The sequence below is a fragment of the Lygodium microphyllum genome, chromosome 14 (assembly GCF_053477565.2).
Source record: "Lygodium microphyllum isolate KBCC chromosome 14, Lygodium_microphyllum_v1.1.10, whole genome shotgun sequence".
Lineage (NCBI taxonomy): Eukaryota > Viridiplantae > Streptophyta > Polypodiopsida > Schizaeales > Lygodiaceae > Lygodium > Lygodium microphyllum.
Genome location: NC_141148.1, coordinates 30,548,542 through 30,566,973, shown reverse-complemented (window position 1 = coordinate 30,566,973; position 18,432 = coordinate 30,548,542). Strand labels below are relative to the sequence as shown.

The window sequence follows — 18,432 nt, the reverse complement described above, 5'->3', positions numbered from 1 at the left end:
GCAGTGCGTATGCCAATGTTCCCAGAAAACATAAAAGCCTCAAAATTTTTTATGAATGTGCCCAGAAATTTGCATCAACCATATCCTTGACATGTATCCTGAATTCTGTGCCTGTGCCGTGGGAACCCCCTCTTCCAAAAATTAATTCTGGTATAAAAAGGGTTTTAAAAAATTAAAATTTACCTTTGAAATGACGAATTGTTGCTGACGATAAGCGGGTGTCAAGGGAGTGGTCAACGTGGCTGACATGAGGGCAGTTGAGCTAGTCGTCGCAGGCGAGTTGACGGGCAGCGCTGCGACTGACGGGCGTGACGTTTGGCTCACCAGCGGTACTGATGCTGGGCGCAGCGTTTGGCAGGTTGCAGGATGACGAGCTGAGCTCTAAAGACGGGCAGCACAGGGGCGGACAGGAGGCGTCAAGCGCCTGAGGTCCAGGCGGCAGGAGCTGGAGGAGCTGACAAGGCAGGCACTGGCGGGGTGTGAGCTATTTGGCGGGTGGCGCAGCAGCCAGGTGGGTGTTCAGTTTGGCGTGTACTGCAGACTGGTGTGGTGTAGCACACGGGGCATGGCGGGTGCAAGACACCGCGCTAGTCGAGCTGGTGCAGTCGTGTCGAATCCAATGGGGCAGAGTTGGACTGAGCGGGGAGCTCCTACAAGCTGAGCGGAGCTGAGCTGAACGGAACCTCGGCTTAACAAAGCCAATGTTGCTCTGATACCAAATGTGAGAGAGGACGGCAAGATCGAAGCTCAGCACAGAAAACTGTAGACAGTAGAGAGTGAAGCACGACACCCAATGCAAATAGACTAAAAGTGTTAACTGAAAGTATAACCCTTAAACCTTAGGGTTGTAGGGGGTGTTCACACCAGAACACAGTAAGTGCCCGTAAGTGTATGTCATAAGCACATACGTAATAATACCATAAGTCTGGGGGAAAAAACCTCTCCTACAGAGAGTAAAAAGTGCCCCAGTGTCCAACTGATCACCGACACTCCGATGTGAGCGTAGGCGTAAGTGAGGCGTGAGTGAAATACCCAACATTCCCTTTGGGCTTCCAAAGGCCAATTTCAACAAACATAGAAATGCAAAGTGTACAACACCACAAAGAACATGATCTAAAGAAGGCTAATGAATGTATGAATGAATACTAATACAATCAATGGAGCATCAGGCCACCATGTCTCTAAGACTAGGCTAGAGGTGGCTAAAGGAGTGGGTGTCAGAGTGTCATACTCAAACAGATCCTAAAAATGTAGCAGCAATCTGAAACCTATTTGTTGAAGAAGGTGGCAACAGATCAGTCCACTTGGATGACTGAAAATGCAAATCATTGTGGTCAATTATGATGTAAATTGTCTAGAACAAGATGAAAACACAAGGCAGCAGCAAGGTGCCTGCCAAACAAGGAAACACAATAATCCAACAACACAAGGGAAAACTGATGGTAGCAACATGAGTCTCTCTCAGAGCAAGGCGGCCTAATCTAGAAACAAACACAAATGGTAATAACAGTGATAGGATGTTGCATGTCACAAGAAAGTCACTAGGACGAAGTGAATTTTTAGGACTAAGCTAAAGGCTGATGGGACATTAGACAAGTATAAGGCTCACCTTGTGGTACAAGGGTTTCAACAAAAGCAAGGCATTATCTATGAAGAGACCTTTGCCCATCAAAAGTGCCTTTCTGAATGGTTATCTAGAGGAGCAGCCACCCGGATTTTCTTCGGCCACCCGAATTTTTCTATTGACCAAAAATATAAGATCTTTCGCTTACGAAAAGCTCTTTAGGGACTGAAGCAAGCACCGTGGTCTTAGCTCTAGAGGATGGATGAGTTCCTTAGAACTCATAGATACCATTCCACCCCTTATGACCTGAACTTATATATATACATCACTTTAGGGAGGGGTTCGCTATATCCTATTATATATTCATGATTTACTTATTACTGGCTCGAACTCTGCTACCACAGTAGCTTTGTGCCACTTTTGAGATGGCATACCTTAATTTATTATCTTACTTTTTGGAGATGGAGGTAGTTCAATCTAAGGGAAGTATTTTTGTCATAGTTACCTAGAATGGGAAACGAGAACGGGACCCCCTAGGGAAACGTCCAAGGTCGAGGAACGGGAACGAAGGGAACGGCACATGTCTTAAGCGCCCCAAATATGCCTTGCATGACCCAAAATCCCCCAAAGAATGTCCCTCTAATTGCCCCAATACCCCTCAATGTTCCACATTGTCCCAAATGTCCCAAAACTGACTTGATTACCCCCATAGCTCCAAATTGCCTTGCACTGCCTCAATTATCCCAATTTTCCTTGAAATTAGACAATATAAATGGATGATTACCTTGGAATTGAGGATAGACTGAACTTTGATTGTGATTTGCAAGAGTTGATAATGCATCAAATTTGAACTTTGCATGGACTCTTGATTGGCTTGTGGGTTGTCTTGACACTTTGAATCTTCAATCACGCACAGAGAGAGACACAGAGAGAGAGAGAGAGAGAGAAAGATATATATAGATTAGTGCGTGCACATTAGGCAATGGAGATGGGTGAACATGTGGGTAGGAGTGTGACACAAGCAAAAATAAAAAACTGAAAAAAATGTCAATGTTTGGTCAACAGGCCTGGAACTTCCATTTCGAAAGAAACGGCAGGGGGAATGGTAGGGAACGGCCTTGGTAATGGCAGGGAACGTTCCCTAGCTGTTTTACCTCCTCGTAGGGTTTGAAACACGTTAGGCCGTTCCTACAGGCCGGAACAGCCGTTTCCTGTTTCTATGATTTTTGTATCACAGCAAAAGTACACTCTTCAGTTAGTGGACAAGTATTGCATGGATCAGACACGGCCCATGGCCACACCTCTTATCCCATTGTCCATCTTTATAAGAGTACTCTAGGTCAACCCTTCAACAAGCACACCTATAGATCTGTGTTAGGAAAACTCCTTTGGTTGATTCATGCTAGGCCAGATTTAGCTCACTCAGTTAGTTTGCTTCGTCTGTATTTCACTGCACCTAGAATGTCATATTGGATTGAATGTCTTCGCATTTTGAGATTTTTGAGATGTACTTATTCTTATGGCCTGACTTATGGTTCTGGTTTATATTTATAGGGGTACACTGACTCTAACTGGGTAGGATATCTTGGCACCTAGCATTCCCATGGCGGTTATCTCTTTACCTTGGGAACGACACCCATCTCTTCGACTAGCCATAAGCAGGAGACAGCAACGGCTTTCACAACCGAGGCTAAGTATAGAGCTCTCTTTAATGATACCACAAAGGCTATCTACTTAAGGAGCTTACTGGCGGCACTTCAATTCCCATATGTTGTACAAATTGTTCTCTACTACGACAACCAGAGTACAATTGCACTAGCTAGTAACCCCATCATTACACCTCGAATGCGACATGTTGGATTTCATTTCCACTTTACCAAAGAGCAAGTTGAACTAGGTACCATCCACCTAGAATTTGTGCCTTTATCAAATAACTTTACAAACATATTGACGAAGGTGGTCGATCAACCGATACTTCACTATTTGCTACCTAGGATCGGCTTAGTTATACCCTTCCCTACTTCTTCGCATTGACAAGAAGAAGGTGATTCCCTCCCACTTTCCCTTCCAGTTTGAGAGGGAGGGCTTTCTTCTCTTAGTAGTGACAAGATATTGTTTACAAGTTCTTTTTCACACATTATGTATATTGTACTTTGTATCTTCATCCATATCATCAAAATGACATGATTGTAAAAGGGCACTTAGACAAGTGAACAATTTCCCTATGAGAACACTATCCAAGTGGCACCATTGCATAGCATTTTGCATAAGCATAATCTAGTCACGCCTACATTGCCTCTTGCATAACTGCATTGCATTTGCATTCTATTCTTGTAAGCATACATGTCTACGCATTTATCCCTTTTGGGCCTTTTGGAGTGGTCAACTTTGGATCCACCATATTCATCACATTGCACATGGTAGTCTCCAAGGCCGTCTCCCTTGCTTACCTAGCTGCACTACTTGCTTTTCGCACATTTTTTCGCCTTTTCACATACCCATCATATTTGCTTCCAACACCCTTAGCCTATTTTTTCGTCATCAGCACCCAATAGTGATAGGGATAGCTTGCTTATTTTGTGAAGGTCTTGGGTCTAATCCTTTGTTAGTCTCCCTCAAGTACTTAATCGACTACAACTCATATTTTTGGAACCAACGCTTCCAAAACCCTGAAAAAAAAAATGAAAAAAAGTTCATTATGGTTCCATCCACCTTTGCAGGACTTGGTAGGCCACTTGGCAACCAATGTGCATCATTTGTCCAATGCCTTGACCTCTCTAGGGTGACTACTTAAACTCCCTTGGTAAGATAACCATCGCCTCTATAGTCTTGGTAGGCCACTAGGCAACCGACGTGCACCCTTTGTCCAATACCCTCGTTGCTTTGGGAAGAGACGCCTTGGGGTAAAAACACCAAAACAAATAAAACATTGGGTTGGCCTTCCTTTCCAACTCAATTTTTGGGCATGACAGGGGATGTTGAGCTAAAATATGCATTACATACTGATTAGCCTCTTGAACAGCCCCAAAAATGCTTAATTGATGAAAAAACCTAAAATGGGGAGCGGTTTGAGAGAGTTTAAACAAGGAGAGGTTCAAGGTCCTAAAACTTTCTATAGATAGATAGGTTGCTCTCCATTCGGCCCAATCTTGTTTTTGCATGTTTTTGATGATCTACCTTCACTGCCCACATCCGTTTGCAGAGGACATCTCAACCGAGGCTACCTAACATTGTCTCCATCCATCCAGCACCTGTTTCCAACCGCCATCAAAGCAATCTACATCAATTTCTATTGCATTTTCTGATTAGCCACATCGTCTTGCTAAACTACTATGCTTTTGATCTGCAATTGCTATACAAACTGCCACATCGTTGTACCTGTATTTTTATTGCCATCAACCTGCCACATCATCATACATGTGTTTTTTTATGCCATCAGCCTACCACATCATCATCAGCCTGCTATGTTTGCAGTTCTCTCTCTCCTCTACCTATCCGACACTAATCTAGCATCACCCTTGTTGTGTTTGCTACTATCAAACATCTTGGAGGCTATCTTGCTACGTTTCATGATCCATTAGGAGTACAACACATTCTCCTGCTCATTACCTTTGCCTCAGTCCTCAAGACATGAGAGTTCACGGGACAATTTTCATTCCCTACACAGTCTGTTTGCTGCATGAGCATCATATTATATTTAGTCATTCATTTAGATCTTCACTGTATTCATGGTCTCCGAGTTACCCTAACCCTACTTGTGTTTTGTTGAGTTTATGCTTTGTCGTATGCTTTCATTTATGTTTTTGTGTTAGGGCATTTCTTTACAATGGCGACAGCACTAGTCTCTCCCAAAGTAGGGTGGCATGATCCAGGAAGCGAAAGGCAAATGGTAATGACATTGACAAGATGCTGGATGTCTCTGATCAGCTAGTGGCAGCAGTGGGGTAGCAAACGCACCTAGCATGGTGGAGAAAACAAGTCATCTGGCTGAATAGAGGGCATGGACAGTAGGAACAGCACTCGTAGCAGCTCCACAAACTAAGGTATCTTCTGGAGAGGGGTGTAGACAAGAGTGGGCATGACGAGGCTGATGGTAAGTTGGTTGGTAATGAGGAATGAGAAAAAGGATGCACAAATACAAGACTCCTATGTATAGAGGATTGGGGGTGCATTTGTCCTACTGCCAAAAATAAGCCATTCAATAATAATAAATAAGCACCAATGTGCTTTTGGGGCTGTTTTAAGGAGAGTAAGTTAGGGATTAATACACCATAATTATGATTCTCTGCAAACCCTAACATTAGTGGCTCAACACCTTCTTGTACAACAAGAAAACTTCTCCAAAAATACCATTAACAATCTTTAATTTTGAAAAAAAAAATTCCTATCAAGGGCTTGTGCATTGTGTTTCTTTAATAACTTGACTCCTCCACTTTACAAAGGGAGACAGGTATTGATATGTGCCTGTTGTTGCCATGGAAATCTGGCAACATCTTGGAGCCTTGAAAATATATGCATGGTAAGTGATTATTGCATGGGAGAAGCCTATATGTAGTTGTAGAGGTTAGATAAATTTTTCATATCATATCTTTCTATGGTTGTGGATTTGTTGTTTCGAGGATTTGTCTTTGGCACCTGGGGTTGAGGGGAAGAAACCTACCTCTGGAAGATCTTCTTTCATATAGGCTACTAAGTTTTCACTTTTCTTAAGTGTCTAAAGAAGTCTAAAGAAAAGAATACAGGAAAATGAACACCAGACATGAACAGAAGTAACTCATTCAACAAACCCCTTAAAGCACCACCAAATATTTCAGTAAGAACTTGCACCTGTTGTGGGCCTTGAAATAGTATCCTTCGATACAGTATGAGATGATCGCCCACTCTGTTCCTGGATATTATTTGCTGAAATCTGATCTTCTACAGTTGATGGAGGCAATGCCTGATCCAAGCTTGGATTTTTCATGCTCTCTTCTTCACTTACTGACCTCTCACAAACATTGAGAGGACACATTTAAGAGAACCACATAAATCAAAACTTCTTAAAGCACAACCAAATATTTTCAATAAGAAAATACACCTGTTGTGGGTCTTGAAAGATTATCCTCCAGTACAGTATGAGATGATTGCACACTCCGTTCCTGGATATTATTTGCTGAAATCTCATTCTCTAGAGTTAATGGAGGAGCTGAGAGTGAAGGCCCCAGATGCAATGCCTGATCCAAGCTTGGATTTTTCATCCTTTCTTCTTCACTTGCTGGCCTCTCCCAAACAGTTAACTTGGGTACAGCAGTTCTTGGAAGTATGTAAGTATTTTCAGATCCCTGTGGAGTCCCATCTTTTCCTTCCCTATCATCTTTTTGATCATCTTCTGAATTTTTTTCATGTTTCTCTCTTAATCGAGGAACAGTTAGCCCTCTGTCATCCTCTTTACCATTTCCATCAAAAAAAGCTTTGTGTTCACTATTTGGAACCATCTCTTTCCCAGATTTCTGGATCTTTGTCACACAGAATGTCAGCAATTGCCTTATTCTAAAGCATAATTTTGTCCAGAACACATCCCACTCTAATCCCTGTTACTGCAAATGCTGCTCCAAAGTGCACTGACCCGTTATGCACTGTTCTGCAGTGCAGTCCGAAAGAACCCAAAACTGTACAACACCACAAATAGTTTTACTCGGAACACGCAGGCAGCTCTAATAATAAAGCACTTAAACATCAGATTCAAGCAAAAGACCTTACTACACCATTGGCAAACCAGCAGATGAAGATGTTACGAGCATATTTAATTTTGAAATGACAAACTCAACCAACGGCAGTTAGAATAAAACCATCATGATTGGGGATGTGTGGCACATTACTTTCAAAATGAAGAATACCAGTTAATGTCCGTGGTTCCCTCTGATGATGTAGTGCCATATCAAAGTGGTTTCAGAATGGCAGCAGAAGAAGGAATAGGTGGACAAACAGGGAGAACACAGAAGACATGATGAAGAAGGCTGATAAAATGGAAAACCCCTGCACATGCTAGAGTGTGAAGCTGCAATGAGAGTGTTAGTAGTGTGAGGACTGAAGGCGGGAAGCAGAATGGTTAAAGTGAGGCCACCCTACTAACAGACTGCACTGCAAATAGGTGCACAGTCAACAACTAGCATAAAGCATGTCACGGACCAAAGTAACATGGCAGACCCGAAAGTAAGGACATGAACCACAAAAGCACTAAAGTGAACAAAACCGACCTAAGTAGTGAATAATGGCTGACGGAGGCCAGGCGATGGCTGTTCTGACAGGGCGGAGCTATTCCACCAGCAGATGACCATGAATGAACACCCCATCTTCAGAGTGCTTAAACTCCCAAGAAGCACAAATAAGGAAGAAGCCAAAGCAATGGAGAAGCCTTCATGTAGATGTCCACCACATTGTCCATCCTAGATATTGAGGATGTGTACTGCTCAAGGAAGAGACTAAAGGGGACATCTAAGAATGATAACTCACCAACACATACAAAGGCTCCCCTTTGCTACCACCTCTACTAACATGCACTCTATTAAATTGTGCCACCAGTGCCATCCCCTAGCAGGTGCCTCCCCAAGATTCATCCATCAAAGAAGGCAATGTACTATCAGAAAGCACATCCTCAAACTACCCTGTTGGGCTGTGATCTAAAATATCCTTGCAAAAGGGGGCAAGAAAAGTTGCTCTGAATGTAGTATCCATGATCATCACTCAATTGCATCCTTCAGAAGGTGAAAAAATGGATCATGGATGATCCTACACACCAAAGACATTATATCCAAATTAGTGTACCTCCCTCAAGTCAAAAGCCATGTAAAAGAGTTTTTAGTACAATGGAAGGACCAGTTGTGGTACTTCAATGGGGAAAGCAAAAGCAAAAACACTTGTAGAAAAGGCAAAAGGCTAAGCATGGAGAGGAAGGGGAAGCTATGGAAGGGCGAGCTGAGGAGAAGCAAGGGAGTTGAAAGAGTGGTGGGGATGAAAACGGCCACAAAATTGGACAAAGGGAACGAGGTTCTAAGCAATAAAAAATTAGGCCAACTTTATTGCTAGTAAATAACAAAATTGTTGGCCATTTTATGCAGCTTTCGAGCAGCTGAAAAAGGAATAAAGATTATTCCTATATTTGAGTTTGATAGGACAACATCCAATCAAACGCAACTGGTTACTGCTCCCGCCCGCCTGTAACTGGTTACTGCTCGCCCCCACCTGCCTCTGGTCTGCTGCCCCTGTTGCTCCAGCCTGCCGCCGCCCGCCTGCAGCAGCTACCTCACCTCATCTCTTTTCCTTCTTCTCCAAGTTCCAACCTCCCTCTTCCTTCTTCCTCGACTTCCCTCTTCTCTCTCTTCTAAGTTCTCCATTCTTCCCCTCTTCTCTTCTTCCTTCTCCTTGGACCCTCACTCTTGACTCTTGAGCCTTCTCCCTTCTCTCGAGCCATTTTTATTTCAGTTTTCAGCCTGAAATGGCTTCATCTTCCCGCCCCGCTCGTCGTGCCAATGGTCAAGGAAGAAGGTCCGATGATTGGTCATGGTGGGAAGAAGTAAATGCTGACCGCCCATTGAGTGGTGGAGGATCTCGACCATGGGCTTGCAAGCTTTGCCCATACAAGTGAACTAGTGGAGCAAACAAGGTAATCCGTTGAACCGAGCATTTCAATTTTGAATTTTTATTAATTTTAATTTTTCAAAGTTACTTAAATATTAGAATATGGAATACCAATGCCACTTGTTCCGTTTTATGCATAATTAGGTCCAAGCTCATCTCCTACATGAGCCAAATTCAAAGGTATAGTTTTGTCTTAACGTGACCTTGGAGAAGCAAAGGAAGCTTCGCGACCATGTAGCGCGTCAACAAGCTTATCTTGCATCTAGACAACGACGTGTTGCAGTTAACCCTGCAACTTTTGTGACACCATCCCCATCAAATGTGTCTAGAGTAGGATCAGTATCATGAAGTACTACCTCCACGCCTACTACAAGCATTGCATCGGCCATGGCATCAACAATGCCACATGTTGCACGAAAGTGCCATGGGCCCACCAATTCAAAGGATTTGATGGTATCCAGCAATGGAACCATGGAACCAGCCCTCTTTCAATGGATGGATAGTAATTTCCTAATTAAAACTTACTTACAGCACTAAGCATTTATTGCAAAATTGAAAATACAAAGTTACCTGCTAATCTTTGGACAATGGACACCCGGTTGGCCCCAAAACTAGTCCCCCCTTTCAGTATTTTTTTAACTTCATTGAAGTAGAAGTTGATTTACTGTGGGATTTGCCCAATCCCCTTCGCAATCCAAACTCCCCTTGCTTGTCCAAAGTGACTAGCAAGTCTTCAATCTGATTTGCCCCTTGATTCGGGCAATCAATTGGCCTTCACCCACTTCAAGAAGAGTGGAAATGCCCCAAATTTGATGGCTGGTTGGTCCTCCACCTCCTTTCAACTGAAAATCACCTTCAGCCCTAAATAATTCACGTCTTGGAGTCTTCAATGTCTAGCACGCTTCCCAAGGTGACTGCTAAACCACTCCACCTCCAACAGTTGGATTGCTGTAAAACCTAGAGCAAGGTTGGGAAATGGCCACAAAAACAGAGAGAATGCTGTAGAGGGAGAAAATTCAAAGATTTGTCCCGAGAATTTAGTGAAATTAAGCTGTTGACCTAGTTTTCCTGCCCCAAATGGCTTCACCAACAGCAAAGCAAATATAAGAGGTTGTAATCTTCAAGAGAAAGTGTATCAGCCGCAATCACCACCTTCCTCTAGTCAGGAATATACAACCACCTTCACCAAAATGGTCTCCAATGGCTGAGAAATGGCCCCAAAAGCAAGCAGTAGCAACAACGGCCCAACCTCTCTTCCTGATAGCTCCAAAATGCAAAAACAAGATTTTCTTCTCCCTTTAGCCCCAAACTTTCCCAAACTTGCATGGGCAAGTTTTGCCACGTAGCAGCCTTCTAAACTTAATTTCCAGCATTATCCACCTTATTATATTGATTTTTAGTCTAAAATTACTAAAAATTAGTATAATAATTATTTCAATGACAAAAAAATAGTCTGACCAGCCACTAATTAGATTAGCTAAGCCACTTCATCTCCCGAGTGTCCCTGTTTCGTTTTCTACCATTAAATGCCGCATCTCTAGTGTCACCAACAAACACATATGGCCAAATAAATGGCTTAGGCCAATAATTGACACCAAATACTGCCTAGTATCTATGTGGCATAACTAACTACAACTTTTGCCTTTGACGTCTGCTAATTCCTTTAGGTCTCAGGTTCATTTATTTGCACTAACCTCAATTGCATCTCACATGTGCAACACTTACTTAAACATGCGGTTAAAAATTAATCCACATATTGAGGCTTGCAAAAATACATATCCTCATGACATTCTCTAAGGTAAATCACCTTGTGTTTTGGACCTACGTCTACAATTGCCAAAGCTTATTAACATGCTCCTCCAATTTCAACCCTCTCTCTTGAGCAACGATCAAACGCTCTATATGGGCTATCATGGCTAGAGTGCAAGAGAGAAATAGAAACAATTGCATGTAGACATTCAGTTTGTCCCAATGTGCTTATACCTTCGCCAACTCAACTTTCTCATCAGCAAAAAGCCAGTAACAAGGCGACCTTACTGTTCATAATAGCCTAAAATTCTACATTGAGCTCGAAAGACGTTCTCACCTAAATAACCTGCACAAAAACAAGGGCAACCCCCTCCAACTCCGAAAACGCTCCGCTCATCCCAAACCTGTTTCAGTAGTCAAAGGCAACAAAAACACAAAATCTGCACTAAAATACTAAAAACACGGCCTTTTCTCCTTCACAAACAGCAAAAACCTGCAAAAAAACTTCTTCGCTCCTTTCCACACTTCACAACTCATCTCACTATTGTGTTAATGCAGAGCCCTCTTGCTCGCCCCCCTCAAATATTGAAAACACAAACTTTTGTCACATTGAAATTTCCCCTCTAGATCTGCCCACAATCAAACAACCCTTCTACGTTGCTTTGGTACCATGTCAAAGTGCAGTGAATGTGGAAGCGTGACCAAACTGAAAGAAAATGAACACAAAGAGAATAAGGAAAGAGAAAGAGACAATAGAATGCGAAAATCTATAGTGAATGAACACTGAAATGAAGAAAACAAATATGTACAATGGGCTATCGAGTATATCTCTACCGAAAATCTCTCTCCACTTGAAAAAAAACAAGTGAGAATGACCAAGGCAAAGCAGCCAATAAATAGGCAAAAATAAAAGAATAAAATATGTGGGTCTGCCAGCAAAAAATTGGTCAGTTGCATAAAAACCAGCCACCACAATAAAATAATAATAAATAATGCTGCAAAAAATCTACAGCATGACAGGTGGCATTGCTCGACTGCTGCGCACCTGCCCAACTACCCAAAACTGCTGGAAATGAACTAGCAACTACATGGAACTGTCCAACTTGTTCCAAGAAATGCGAAAATACGCCTGAGAGTACTAACTCTAGAATAGTACACTACATGTGCCCATCTAGGGGATGAATGAATCTCTAACATCTTCAACCCTCCAGTTGACTCCATTTTCTTTTTAAGTACTCATGGCTGTAATTTTCTGAATAATTGTCATATTCAGATTTAAGTATTCATTTTTTCTCCCTTTTCTTGAAATATTAAGTCTTGACAACAAACCAACATTATAATTGTTGAGCATACTACGTTGTTCAGGGCATTTACAAGTTTATTGCTGCCTGCATCTCCAATTGCTACCAAGGTCATCTACCAGCACTATCACCTTCATCCTTGAGATGCCCTACAGTCTGCATTTGCTGCCCCTACTTGCTGGCATCAGTAAACACCTGTTTCAACCTGCATTTTGCAGCTGATCAGGCCACTCTACATTAGAACCTTCTCTTTCAGCTCTAGATTGCTGCAAGTGATCAGCTGCCATTGTCTTCCGGCAATTACACTACTACATTTACTAGTTTTGGTCCCAAAGGCTGTCCTGTTTTGGTTTCCAACCTACTGCCCATCCATTTTCAACATCATCTCAGATTTGCCTAGTGGTTACAGTACTCGAGATCCGTCTCCAATGGACATCACTCCCTCATCCCACTCCCACAAATCATTGGCTATTGAACAGCTCTACCTTTGGGCATCTTGTACACACTCTTTCCTTTATTTATAGCATTCATTCATTTACTTCATAGTTCTCATTCTTCTTTGTTTGTGTTTTTGTGTTTTTGCATTTGTGTTTGAGTTGTCTGTGTTTTGGTCTCAAGTGATCCTTCTCTCACAAGCTCCCTCCACATAGCATCCTCATCCATAAGTGCTGCCACCTGATCAGCCCAAAAAATGCAGTCATCTCTGAGCTTTGATTGGTGTTATCAACTCAACTCTACTCACCTTAGTGCCGATTCTAGAGACATGGACCCTAAGGCTCTCACCCATTGTACATGCATTCAAGATATTCATCACTTCATTCTTCTTCTTTGTTTCTGAGTTCATTATCATAGTGTTTGCCATACACACTCTATGTTCCTCCCCACTTCTTGACAAAGGGCGGTGTTCAACTCCTTGGCTTCCCCTTCTTTATTTAAGAGCCTTGCTCCCATTTCCCCTTGGGCTCCTTTTTTGGGACTGAGTGGGGGTATTAAGCAATGAAAAAGTTGGTGGATTAATTGTTAATGAATTACAAAACTACATACCCATTTATTCAGCTCTAGAACAGCCCAAACTGAAATTAACATTGCTTCTTTTAATCAAATTTTGTTAGGACAAAAGTCCAACTAAACTCCATAAAAGGGGGTCACAGGGAACAGCACTCCCATCCCCTTTCCAGCCATCATTGTGCACCAATGCCATCATCAAATCCAGTCCCCCACTCCCATGCCAATCCCATTGGTCCACAACAACTCTGCTGCCCCAGTGACTTCCCCTGCTGCTGCACATATTATTATCCTGCCCCAAAAAGTAGGTTGTAGAAGCCCACTGCCAGCTCCAAGTTGCTACCCTAACTGCTCCAGCCATCCACACTGCTGCTCTAAGACACAGCAGCTGCCGCGCCAAGTGCCACACTGCTGCATATGCAGGTTTACAGCCTGCCATGTCATCAATTCAGCACCTAACTGCAGCGTTTTCAGCCCTCCACCATTGCAAAGCTGTCCAACAACAAAACACTCATTTGCAATACAATTCTTACATTGAGTGCTTGGTCTCTGCTCACATCCTGGGATCCGTACACGTGCGGACATGCTTGGCACTGCAGCTTGGGGCATCTACGACTCCACGTTCAGCTCCCAACAGCCCAGGCCACCTCTCCAAGTGTTCTTGACTGGAGAAGCTGTCCAGAAATGATCAGTGCTATCATGTTAAAACTAGTAGATGCAGGCATCCTAAATTTCTCATGAGACAACAATCAAGTGAGCTTTGGGCATCTACATCACATTTACAAGGAATTAAATGGACTCGAAATCACAGTGTCATTATCAATGGTCAAAGCCTGGCACGCACAGCACATGATTTATATAAGTACAGAGCAATGCAAAAATACAAACAACAAGAAGAAGTAAAAATGTGGAACTCATTGGTGGCATTGCACTTTCAAACTCAAAGTTATTTTAAATGGCATGACTTCTCATCCTTGCCCAAACTATCGGTGGACTAGATGAACTGTTACTGGAAGAGAAGTTATTTTCTTGCCCCAAATGTCTCTTCATTTCCGGTCAGGAGTTATCAATCTAGTAAATACCAAGGGTATCCTTAATCTGAGGGCTTAACCGAGTCCTCCAGACGGCTATCCAACACTTCTGTATTGCCTCCGCTTATATAAGATACAAGAAGAGAAGATGCAGAATCAATCACAAGCTAACAAACCAAAATTCACTCCGGATGATGCACAGAAGTCAAAAACTAAAAGTTGAAAATATGTTCATTGTTCTAAACAAATCACACTAGACGCCTAGCGATTAGAAAAGACTTGGAAATCGACTAGAAGTTAACGGACTGAAGATTCACGCCTGGAATCGCATAAAAGGTGACAAGAAAACGCGGTCCCTTTAATTGTATCGCTAGTATTGAGATACGGACATTACCGGAACAGTTGAAAAGAACATGAGTTTGTGCAAGGAAACATTCTTCTGGTGTTAGGTCATGTGCACATTGAAGTGCGATGAGGTTCTGAAGAAACGAACCGTATGTAAGGGCCACGGCTGTTGCCAGAGGACGAAAGCTAGGGTTTCTCGAACATTGACGGGAAGGGCGGGATGAGAGAGTTGCCTGGACTGGAAGCGGGCAGGCCCCGGCAAGCGATCCGATTGTCCGCTTGACGCCGGAGGAAAACGGGATAGGCACTCTTCTTGTGTCTCTCTGCGCTAGGGAGGAAGAGGTGTCGCCATCGCCACGATCGTAGCACAGAGAAGCAGCTCCAGGCAAAGCAAACAGGAGGGAATAGTACGAGGGAAAGCGCGCGAGAGTGCTTCGTAGGCAACTTACACGTGGCTCGATTTCCTGCAAACGGTTCCGGGAGGGTTGTTCTTATTGTTATTGTTATGTTATTCTTATTCTTACTAGGCGCTCCACGCCTAAACTCGCCGGGCGTGATTTTCACGGGCGACGGCGGGTGCTGGACACGTGGCACCCGCCCCCCGCATTTCTTTGTGGGGAGGTTGGGGGCTGCCACGTGGCACCCGCCCCCAATCTCCCCTTAATTAATAGTAAAGAATTATTGTTATGTTATTCTTATTCTTACTACGCGCTCCACGCCTAAACTTGCCGGGCGTGATTTTCACGGGCGACGGCGCGTGCTGGACACGTGGCACCCGCCCCCCGCATTTCTTTGTGGGGAGGTTGGGGGCTGCCACGTGGCACCCGCCCCCAATCTCCCCTTAATTAATAGTAAAGATGTTACGCCACGGTGAAAAGGGTATATAGCGACTTAAGCTAGCCGGGCGAGCTACTTTGCCACCCACTATTGCTAAAATTCAAACAATTGACACTCGCTATCTCCATTATGTGTACTAGCGGCCCTTTCGCGGTAGCTTTGCATGCACCCGAAGCTACCACAAAGTAGCAAGTGAAGTTCAATAATCCATTTTTTCACTTTCTCCTCGTTCTCCTCTCCATTTCCAAGATGTTTATTTCAAACTAAAAGTAGTTTATAAAATTTGCAATACAAAACACTAGACATAGAAACAATCTCTTCCATGCACCATACTTTCAAACTTTCCTCTTTACACGTATGTAAGGAATCACATGCTTGCTTTGCGCAATATTTAGAAACAACAATATTATACTAAAACGGATCATAATTGAAGCAAAGACCAAGCACCACAAAAAGAATTTCTCCAAAATATGTTCTCTCTCTCTCTCTCTCTCTCTCTCTCTCTCTCTCTCTCTCTCTCTCTCCCCAATTCTCTCCATAAACCCTCTTTGTCCCTCTTTCCATCTCTGCCTTTTGTTTTATTTTATTTTCTCTCATCTCCTCATTCTCTCTCTCTCTCTCTCTCTCTCTCTCTCTCTCTCTCTCTCTCTCTCTCTCTCTCTCTCTCTCAAATAGAGAATGCTAGACATACATATAACCTCACTTATACACGATCGTAAGAAGACCTATGCTCGCTCTCTCTCTCTCTCTCTCTCTCTCTCTCTCTCTCTCTCTCTCTCTCTCTCTCTCTCTCTCTCTCTCTCTCTCTCTCTCTCTCTCATCAAACTTAAAACCAAAAGTAGTTTATAAAATTTGTAAAACAAAATGCTAGACACATAAACAATCTCTTCTATGCACCATACTTTCAAACTTTCCTCTTTACACAAATGTAAGAAATTGCATGCTTGCTTCGTGCGATATTTAGAAATAACAATGTTATATTGAAATGGGTCATAATTGAAACAAAGACCAAGCGCCACAAAAAGAATTCCTTTAAGAGACCTACTCAAATCGAAGCTCTCTCCTTTTTTAAGAAATTGTTATTATCTCCAAGCAATACATTCACAGGTAAAGTAGAGCCAGGCTCCAATATCTCTAGCCTCTTTCCACCGATCATGACATGATGTGAAGGTATAAGACACCCTACCTTCCCTTAGCAACCCACATAGGCCAAGTATAAGACACTCGATTGTTTCCAAGCGCCACAGGCAAATGGCTATTGCCAACAAAAAAAGACAATGTCTCCAAGATGCCTAATAGAAACAAAGCTTCCTCTTCTTCAAGGAATCATTAGCAAAATCTTCATCCTTTCGCAAAACACATGAAGACGAAGCAAGAAATGATCCCACAATTTATGTTGGTAATCGCATGGGCGATGCGATAGTCTTACCTCTCTCTTTAGCACCTGCATTGGAACAAAAATCACAATATAAGTATGTGAAATAACAAATACTATTTCATTCAATCCAACAATAATAATACATGGTCGAACATTTGTGAACCTTTAGTAGGTACTGCAACGTCACAAAACAACCCAAATCCTTGAACCCATACTTAAACCAATGCCTCAGTATCTTATTAGTATAAGAGCATTGAAACATCTTCTTATGGTCAACCTCATACATATGCACCCGAAAACATTGCATGTATCCACAATGTACAACTTCAATAAAAACAGGGAGCTTGATGTCAATATTAACATCATGTAAGTGTCCTTCTTATGATATCATCACTCGTTTCTGCGCGCAACGTACATTGTAGCTCCTCTTGATAGTCAGAAGCTGGGTAATAGTGTCACTCTAAGATAAGCATTTGCAAAAGTCAAATAAATAGTGAAATATAAAAAATAATTCACTTCCAAAAAAGTATATGCTAACCAAACATGGTACAAAGAGTAATTCACATATATGCCAAACCAATGTCCCTACATGGTCGTCAATAACTACATCTTCGCAAAGAAAGCAATGCACATTGCTACACCTTTCAAAGTACATCCTTGTATACAATGTTTGTGATCATATCTCCATCCTTTTCACCCAATAGGGCTTTTACACCATGCGAAGATTTTACCCTTGAAAATGCAACATATAACTGACCATGTGTAAATACTGGCGCCTTTAAATAAAGCCCACACAATCTGCCCCTATGACTTATTGATTGTCATAGCGAATGCCAACCAGATGGGAAATTGCCTCCGTTCCATTATAAATGGCAATTGTGTAGCATTGGAAATAAAAGTAATCCAAGGAATAAAAACTCGTTCACCCACATTTGCCCCTATTATTATCTCAACATCTATCACTTTCCTATTAAAAGCCCTACATATCAACCGCATATCATTACACATTCCCCTTCTTGGATTTAGGTTTCTAAGAATAACAATATGTGCATTTATCTTTAACAATAATAAATGAGAAGGAAATCCATCCCCAAGGTCCAATGTATTTAAATACTCAATAGAGTACAAAAATGAGTCATATGTCTCTACAATCGAATTTGCAAACACTATAATATTATCTAACCTCCCCTGGCATCAATTGCAATGTATGGTCATTCAAAGTAGCCACCTCTGTATTCCACGAGGCAAGTATAGTCCGCTCACTAAAATACGTTGCATAGTCACCCACATTGGGTGCATCATTGTAGGCACTACCAATCAAGGTTTTGATAGACTGCCCTTTCAACACCATGCCAGGTGGAATACACAACTTATCATAGTTTTTAGTAATACACACTGTCCACTACACTACCATTGTCCAACAAATGAACCCATTGTCCACTACACTACCAGCTATTGACACTCGCATATTCCCAGATAGCCTTAGTACCCTTATGTAATGCCACAAATCAAAGCAACACAATGCAGCATTAACAATATCCTTACGTATTCCCTGGCTAAAATCACCTCTAAATAAAACAACCTTTCCACCAAATGGCTTATCAC

At 42.4% G+C, this 18,432-nt stretch overlaps 1 protein-coding gene across 10 annotated transcripts in view; it reads right to left on the bottom strand.

Moving 5' to 3' along the window:
- The window catches only part of LOC148025450 (sterol 3-beta-glucosyltransferase UGT80A2-like), a 182,520-nt gene extending 167,451 nt beyond the window's left edge, over window positions 1–15,069 (bottom strand). For 4 of the 10 annotated variants that reach the window (XR_015693096.1, XR_015693097.1, XM_087692582.1 and 1 more), the window contains exons 1-3: window positions 14,761–15,069; window positions 6,642–7,212; window positions 6,392–6,544 (exon numbers count right to left, since the gene is read on the bottom strand). Coding sequence is in view for 8 of the 10 variants with exons in the window: in XM_087692582.1 (XP_087548708.1) it covers window positions 6,392–6,544; window positions 6,642–7,038 (550 nt within the window). In the remaining 2 variants the exon portion in view is untranslated. Of the gene's footprint in view, window positions 1–6,391; window positions 6,545–6,641; window positions 7,213–13,769; window positions 13,911–14,760 lie in introns of all 10 variants that reach the window. The other 6 variants (XM_087692578.1, XM_087692579.1, XM_087692581.1 and 3 more) reach the window with 3 other exon arrangements.
- Between the last annotated feature and the right edge of the window lie 3,363 nt (window positions 15,070–18,432).